Consider the following 8,669-nt stretch of genomic DNA (forward strand, 5'->3'; position numbering starts at 1 on the left):
CACACACTGCGTTTTATGTCTTCCTAATGCTGCATTCTGGGTCTAGCTAGGTTTTGGTAGATTAATAATCAGTTTGTAAATAAACTATAATTAACTTAAATTTTTGTTGAATTCAAGTTCTATTAAAGATTTAATTCATTATAAATAATCCAATCTAAATATTGCTAAATTTGTATGCAGCCTTCAATACCTCATAATTTGTTTAATCGAGACGTTATTTTAAGGTGTACAGTACCTGGGGTCATTTACTGTTTTTTCGGGGTCAGATAAAAAAACATACCAGTGAGATCGCTTACAGGCTCTTCGCTTGGAGTCGTTTGTAGGTAATTTGTCTGGGTACATGTAAGTATGCACGCTTAATCCCGGAATACGCTGATTTACCTTTTGCACCCACGTTTGGTGCGCACTGCGTTCTGATTTTGATCGTCAAATAAGAGTGTCGTCAATATACCAGAATAATTTTGGTCGGTCTATCAGAATTTAAACATCGACCAATTCATGGTTATTATTTTTTAGTAACCGCAAACACATAGAGTTGGGAGTTATTCGCCTTTGCTATTGTGCTTTAGTTCTGTCTAGCAAATGACCGTCGACGACGGTTTGGTTTTCCATCTGCGAAACTTTGATTAGGTTACGTTGTCATGGAAATAATGCGTGTCAAAATGAAACGATAACATGAGAGGTTGAAAATAAAAAAAAAAATGCTATTTCTAGGGTGGGAGACTGTATTCCACTGGCTACAGGACAGGTCTTGGTAATTTCAAAAAAAATATATTAAAGGCATAATTTAAACTAAAAGTTCCTTGTTTAGACAAAACTAATTTGGTGTTTCCTGAGGAGAAAACACTGCTCACACAGGGCATTATAATAAATCAGCATTTATCTGGTGTCTACAGATTTTAAATATGACATATAGATAAATTAGTTTTGGATTCTAGTATTACTGTAGACACAGTCCCTCTATCAGGGACTGTGCTGTAGAATACTTTATTTTCGCTTGAAATTTATTTTCGCTATTTTCGCTGAAGGGATGATTCCGTGAAAATAAAATCCAGCGAATATACTTTTTTTCCTATATTTCACATTAAAGTCATCAGAAATCAGTGAAAATAAATTTCATACAAAACGCTCAAAAAGCCTTTTCAGCGAAAATTTATTCCAGCGAAAATAAAGTATTTCACAGTATTTCCTTAATTCAGCTCAGAGTTATTTATTCACTAAACAAATATTACACTAGCTACTTAGCATAAAATTAAATATTTTTTAGCTCATTTGCATAAAATAAACTTTTTGATTTTTTTTTGGAATATGGGCTAGTAGCGTTACCTGGAAAACACAGGATTATTTTATTTGGTTTTATACAGGATGTGTTTTGAATACTGAAAAAGTTTCTCATTAAAATCATTGATTTTGTAATTTTATCTTTTATTTTCAGATCATAGTGTGCACAATGGTTAAGTTAACAGAGAAATTAGTATTAGCAAGAGCCAGGGCATCTGATTTGGAAAATGTCAAGAAATTAAACTGTTGGTAAGTTTATTAGTTTCTCAGGACTTTCTAATTTGTTTCCAAAATTTCTGATGCTTGCAATCATCTAAAATTACTCAAACTGCTCTTCTGCCTAATCAATTTTTAAACCACCTAAGTTTCTCAAGAATCTTTACTATCCACCTCGCTCAAGATTCTTTTGTAGCTCACTTATTTAAAGCCCATCCAAGTTTCTTAACATTTACAGTCCACTCAAGTTTCTTAACATTTACAGCCCACTCAAGTTTCTAAACATAATTTACAAACCACCTAAGTTTCTCAAGAATCTTTACTACCCACCTTGCTCAAGATTCTTTATAGCTAACTTATTTAAAGCCCATCCAAGTTTCTCAACATTTACAGCACACTTAAGTTTCTAAATATTATTTCCAGCCCACTTAAGTTTCTTAAGATTCTTCATAGCCCACTCAAGTTTACACATTTTTTTGTTTTTATTTTAGGGGAAGCGAATTGACTGATGTAAGTAAAATGTATATTCCTTGGTTTTTGATATGATATGTACCGTAATTCATGTCTTGCTGCAAAAATTTTCTGGTATTTTTGTCAAAACTACTAAAGGCATGATATGCCACCTAAAAAACTTGTAGAATGTTACTGTTCATAATGTATTGCTGTCACTGTGCAATTAATCCACGGTTCAACAAATTAAACAACAAATTATTGAATTAACATACTGTAGGATGGGGAATCTGTTTATACCTCCATGATTTTAGTGAAGACTACTTTAATACTAATAATAACGTAGTTGATAAACAGGCATTGCGATGGATTTCGATCAGTATAAATTGAAAATTGAAAGGTCTTTCAACTAAATTTTGTCCGCAATACAACTTCAAGGCCTTTAAAATGTTTTAAATACATGTATGTTTTTCATGAGGTCATAAAAAGGTCTAAAAATATAAAGATGTCTGAGTGTGGTGGGTTGTATGTTAGTCTGTGATGTAATTGTGATCTTTTTATGTTTATATTATGTCATAGGTCAACTACTATAAAATAATTTATTTTAGCTGGAATTATTTTTCTTTGAAAAGTCTATTTGGGTATATTGTATGGAATTTATTTTCACTGATTTTTGATGAGTTGAATGTGAATTAAATATAGGAAAAAGGCATATTTGCTGGATTTTATTTTTACTGAATCATTCCTTCAGCGAAAATCTAGAAAATTATTTTACAGTATTTTACAGACATATACAGTATAACCTAAGCATAACATTTAACTAGCTTTAAAAACTGCCACATATCTAAATTGTGCACAGTAATATCTTATATTAGTAACATAGATAAATATTATAAATAATAAATTCAAATTATTGATAACAATGATACTTTGAAAATTATAAGTTTTTATGAAAATTCAAAGCTAGCTGATAGCTAGCTTGCAAGTTAAATTATGCCCGCACTGTACTGTAAGGTAATTATATATTTAAAGGGGCACCTTCCAGTTAAGCCTAATCTCACAACAAATTTACTTTCTGTATTAAAATAACAATGGATAACAAAAGATAGATTAACATTGTAAACAACATAAACAATAGTATCCCATGATTCTTTGGTGCAATCCATGGGTTTGAGCAGTTCCCCTTTAACCTTTTTACAATCAGTTCCCTCTTTTCATCACAAATTCACCAAATAGTTCTGTTTATACTCTGCACTTTCTTTCAGAAGATTGAGACAAAAATAGTCAATTTTTTTTTTGAGAAAAAAATGAAAATTGACTAAAATTTTGTCTGTTGGCTCCAAAATTACCGTAGTGTTCATTTCCAAATATATTAAAGAATATAGAAAAAAAGTGCAGAATAATTTGTTTGAGAAAGCTGGGAATGAAAAGGTTTGATGCTAAAATGGGCTTCAAATTCACAAACAACAACAACACACAGAGTTCATTCAAAATCTGTCCGAAATCTGTTGGGATGAAACATGTTATTTTAACTTCTGCTTGTGTATGTTTAGGTGTCTATATTCCGTGAGATACCCAATATAGAAGTCATTAGTCTGAGTGTCAACAATATAACAAATTTAGAGGATTTCAGCCACTGCGCTAACTTAACAGAACTGTACGTCAGGAAAAACAATATTCAAGACTTATCACAGATCTATTATTTGAAATGCCTTACTAAACTGAGAGTGCTTTGGTTGGCTGACAACCCTTGTGCAACTGGGGAGAAATATCGAATGACTGTTTTAAAAATGCTACCGAATCTTCAAAAATTGGATAATAAACGTAAGTATGCATTTTGGTGAAGTCTTAAGAGTGGTATTATCAGATATATTTTGTGTGTTGTCTTAATAATAATAATAATAATAATAATAATAATAATAATAATAATAATAATAATAACTTTATTGCATCCTTAGAAATACAATGTTTCTATCAGTTAATAGCAATAAAGATTAGTTGTGATAACTACTACTACAAAAAGAAAGTTAGTTGTTAATAGGATAAAGCAAGTGTTACATATCAAATGGCATTTTCATTCCTTGATTGAAATGCGTTATGAATATAATTGCCAATCTTTTTTATTATTACATCATCTTTTGAAGTCATCAAGAACTTAAATTTCTGGAGATCATCCTGTGTTTCTTCTGGAAATGTAATGTCTTGAATGATTTGTTGGCGTATTACTTTATATTGTGGACATATCATGACAAAGTGCAGTTCATCTTCTATTTTATTCTGTGTACATTGTTTGCAAATTCTATTTTCAGTAGGTATTTTTGGTTGCATATGCCTCCCTTTTTCTATTGCTAGATTGTGATTACTAGTTCGAAATTTTGTCATTGAAATTCTTTGCTTCAAATTCAACACATCCAAGTATTTTTCAAAATTATAAGAGTCTTTGAATTTTTGATAAGTTCTCAGTTTTGTTTTTTCGGTTATATTTTTTCTCCAGAAATTTATGTATAAATTTATGTCTTTGATGTATAAAGTAGTATCACCATAATTTACAGCGTGCAGTAATTTTGCCGTATTGCACTGCGTATTTCCATCCTACCATATTAGGAAACACGAATTGCAAATATGGAACAATTATGCGTGTAAGCGTCCTCTGATAATAAAAAAACAAACATGACTGCCCCCAGGGTTTGACCGGACTCCACACAAAGAAGTTCGCTGATTCTGTTCTAAACGTTTTGGATTTGGTATTCCCATGATGTTACTATTGTATCTTTGTAGGAAAAGATGTATAATAATAAGGTTATTACAAGGATACTGCAAAGTATGAACTCAGACGGTACGTGGTTGCATCGACCTTCGCCGTGCGTCGGTCAATATTCCTGCTGTACTGTCTTCGTGCATACTTTGCAGTATCTTCGTAATAACCTCATAGTATGTGTCATATTTCAAATGGAACAATTACGGTATTGGCAAGATATCGGGGTCAGATATCATTAGTAAATCGCCGAACATCACCAAGCATTTATGTACATTCATCTGTGATCGAAGGGAATTAACAAGTTCATTGATTCCATTGATGTCTTAACATACTACAGAGAATAAGTAAAAATTATTGATCACAATGATATTCACTTTAAAACTTGTAAGTTTTTACGAAATGACAAAGCTAGCTGATAGCCATCTTGCAATTTAAGTTACGCCAAGACTGCGCTGTAGCCCAGCAATACAGGAGTTTCCCAAGGAGTAGTATTTCACATCGGCTTTCAGGTGTCATTTACAGAGCCACTTTTCTAATAGAGAGAAGATACTGTGGAATATTTTATTTTCGCTGGAATTAATTTTCGCTGAAAAGGCTTTTTGGGCGTTTTGTATGGAATTTATTTTCACTGTTTTTTGATGATTTTAATGTGAAATATAGGAAAAAAGGTATATTCGCTGGATTTTATTTTCACGGAATCGTGCTTTCAGCGAAAATAGCGAAAATAAACTCCAAGCAAAAATAAAGTATTCTACAGTAGTATCATGAAAAATTGCAAAATTGTTTAGATTCATGGAGCATAGAATTCAATTTATTTACACTGTAATAATTTGAGTCACCAACTGTCAAGCAGCACAAAATGCTTTTTCCACCTGGTGGTCATTTACTTATTGACGTTAGTCAAAAACACTGTGATACCTACCATGCTGAATTCAAAGTTCAATGACAACATTATTAAACAAAACAATATAATTTTATTTATTTGAGAGAAATTAATAATTGTCACATTTTGTTTCCATGGTTACAGCCGTACAACCGGAGGAAGTAAACCAGGCAATAGAAGAAGGTGAGGTTCTTGTAGAGCCGAAGTCTAGCAGTCCATGCGAGCCTGTGATCAGGAGACGAGGCAAACAAGGAAAAGTTGTATCACCTGGAAGCCCCGTGGAGGAAGAGAAGGCAGGGGGTGATGGTGCTACTGAACTGAGTCTGATCGAAACCAAGTAAGTTGGAAATTACGGTAAATTGGTTGAAATATTCCTGCTGTGTTTCTGTTCATGATTATTAAAAAAGTCACAAAGTAGTAGATTTTGTGAGATAACGTCTTTTCTGATGGAGAGTAAATACATCTTTCTTATGCATCAAGGTTCGCTAGTGAAGAAGAGTTTCTATGACACGACTATCGTTCAAAGCATTGATACCATTTTGATTTGTAGTTGTCCATTAGTGAAGATATGTTTGAGAGATTTTACAATGTTCTGGATGACAAGCGACTACGTTATCAAACACAATATTCAGTTTGACGTTATAAAAGTACTGCGTCACTAGAGAGCGCGATTTATAATAATAGTGTACACAAGTTCTTCCAATGAGAAAATAAATTACTGATAATATAAATGGAATTCATATCAGTCATAAATGCAAAAATCACAACTGTTTTTTCTTCTTTCTGGTCATTTGCCAATCAATGTTTGTCTTTTGCCAATTTTGCATGGGAATTCGATGCACGTGTTTGTAACATCACAGATTGGTGTTTCCCACTGAGTTGATTGGAGACTAGGGATTTTTTTAACAAGGAAACAAGGGCGCAGCGCCCTCATGCAATGGCCATGGTCCCCTTACCCTGGGGAGCAGATCCTCTGGCAACAATAAAATTCAGAATGACCAGGGATCATATGTGACCACAGTCTTCAACTGTGACCTGTCTGATAGTAATTTTGGCCCCAAGGAAGCCATAGAATGCTCCATTTTAACTTAGAATTATCAAAAACTCTACACCCTGGTAGAGAGAAGCCTATCACCCCCACTTTGTGGCACTGCTGAATTGAAGTGCTCCTACTTGCAGTTTTTTCTAGAAAAACCTCTGGAGACTATGCGTGGATCATCAGACCTTACTTTCCATGGCGATCAATGTATATGGTGATAAAGTCAGTAATATACAAAGAAATAGTTGAATTGGCAGTAAATGGCCTTGATGCTATAAACATGCTCCAAAAAATAACAGAAAATGTCCTGTCTAAACTAAACATCAGAATCTGGAGTTTCCCTCAATAACGTGCATAATTGTTAGTAAGAACATTATTATGATAAACCCATTTTGTAAAAATATTTTTCTTTGCATTTTTGTGTTCACAGTAAGATTCGAGAGGATCTCGGCCTGAGACCCCTACCAGCTGAGAAACTATCACCGGCCAAAACGTTGCGACATCACGCACATACCAGCAAAGCTCGGGTAAGTGACATTCTGTGGAACTCTAAAAACAACCTGCCATCTCCCTTCAATATAGTTATTTGCTGGCATACAGTCATGTTTTTTAAAAAAAAGAGATGCTCCATTGGTAGTGCATAAATTATGATAATATTTAAATGATCCGGCATAAACAAATGTGATTCTTATTTTATATGTTCTTCAATTGAAGATATCCTTCTAATAGAATAAACACAGTACCATCTTTGATTTGTACTGTAAAATGACTAATTTTCACTGGGTTTAAATTTCGCTGATTTACCATTTCAGGCATATTCAGAGGGTTTTTAAATTCACGGTTTTATCATTTTGATAATGTGTTCTATTCTAAATTTTACATATTCACTGGGTTTTAATTTAGCGCATTTTCTATTCAGCGAAATAAGCAAAATTAAAACCCAGTGAATAATTAACCCTTTACAGTAGCACATGTGCTTATGTAATTGACATAAGTACATCTCCTATTTCCATAAAACAAAAATTGCATGTATTGTATGCTGGATTATTAAATGGTGAATTCATTATTTTGACCAAAGACGTACCTCTGTCAGGTTTTTTTTAGGAAAAAAACTGCAAGAGGGAGCACTGCAATTTAGCGATGCCACCAAGTAGGGGAAATAGGATTCTCCCCACCAGGGTGTGGAGATTTTGATAATTCTAAGTTAAAATGGAGCGTTCTATGGCTTCCTTGGAGCCAAAATTACTATCAGACAGGTCACAGTTGAAGACTGCGGCCACATGTGATCCCTGGTCAATCAGAATTGTATAGTTGCCAAAGGATGGCCATGGCATGAGGGCGCTGCGCCCCTGTTTCCTTGTTTAAAAAAAATTCCTGCTCTGTCATATATGTATATAAAGACGTCTTATTACATTTGAAACTTGAACTTTTGGTGGTAATTGGATACAAGGGGTATAAATTGGTATTTTTGATTGAGATAACTTTTATTTTATTACAGAATGCTAACATTGTATCCGCTGTATTGTCACTTGTCAAAGAACTTGACCATGATAGTCTGCAGACGGTGATGAACGCATGCAAAGACCGGATGGAAACATTTTAAATATGTTAACCCACACACCCCTATTCAAGTAATGTTATTACCCATACTATTGTAAAATACTTTATTTTTGCTGAAAAGACTTTTTCGGTGTTTTGTATGGAATTTATTTTCACTGTTTATTGATGAGTTGAACGTAAAATGTACGAAAAAGGGTATATTCGCTGGATTTTATTTTCACTGAATCATTCCTTCAGCAAAAATTAATTCCAAGCAAAAATAAAGTATTCTACAGTATAATGTTGTATTCTATTGATAGATTGCACTATTTACAGTACAGTCTGAGTGTAAATTATCATTAAGCTAGATTTAATCTGGCTTAAAGCTACTTTGGCTTTAGATTAGCTTAGCCACATAACTGAATTAAGTGAAGTAATCTGCCTAAATATGTCTCATATCAGTAATATAGGTAAATACTACAAAGACCAAGTTGAAATTATTA

General features: G+C 33.2%; 1 protein-coding gene across 1 annotated transcript; it reads left to right on the top strand.

The window, feature by feature from the left end:
- The first annotated feature begins 257 nt into the window (after window positions 1-257).
- LOC102809978 (cilia- and flagella-associated protein 410-like) lies at window positions 258-8,467 on the top strand. Its single transcript, XM_006819368.3, has 7 exons — window positions 258-342; window positions 1,436-1,530; window positions 1,989-2,007; window positions 3,501-3,771; window positions 5,733-5,925; window positions 7,058-7,154; window positions 8,126-8,467. Exons 2-7 carry the CDS (start codon window positions 1,451-1,453, stop codon window positions 8,228-8,230), a joined length of 765 nt encoding a protein of 254 aa, XP_006819431.1. The 5' UTR covers window positions 258-342; window positions 1,436-1,450; the 3' UTR covers window positions 8,231-8,467.
- The last annotated feature ends 202 nt before the right edge of the window (window positions 8,468-8,669 follow it).

This window comes from Saccoglossus kowalevskii, chromosome 20, assembly GCF_978046115.1.
Source record: "Saccoglossus kowalevskii chromosome 20, keSacKowa6.1, whole genome shotgun sequence".
NCBI classification, from domain to species: domain Eukaryota; kingdom Metazoa; phylum Hemichordata; class Enteropneusta; family Harrimaniidae; genus Saccoglossus; species Saccoglossus kowalevskii.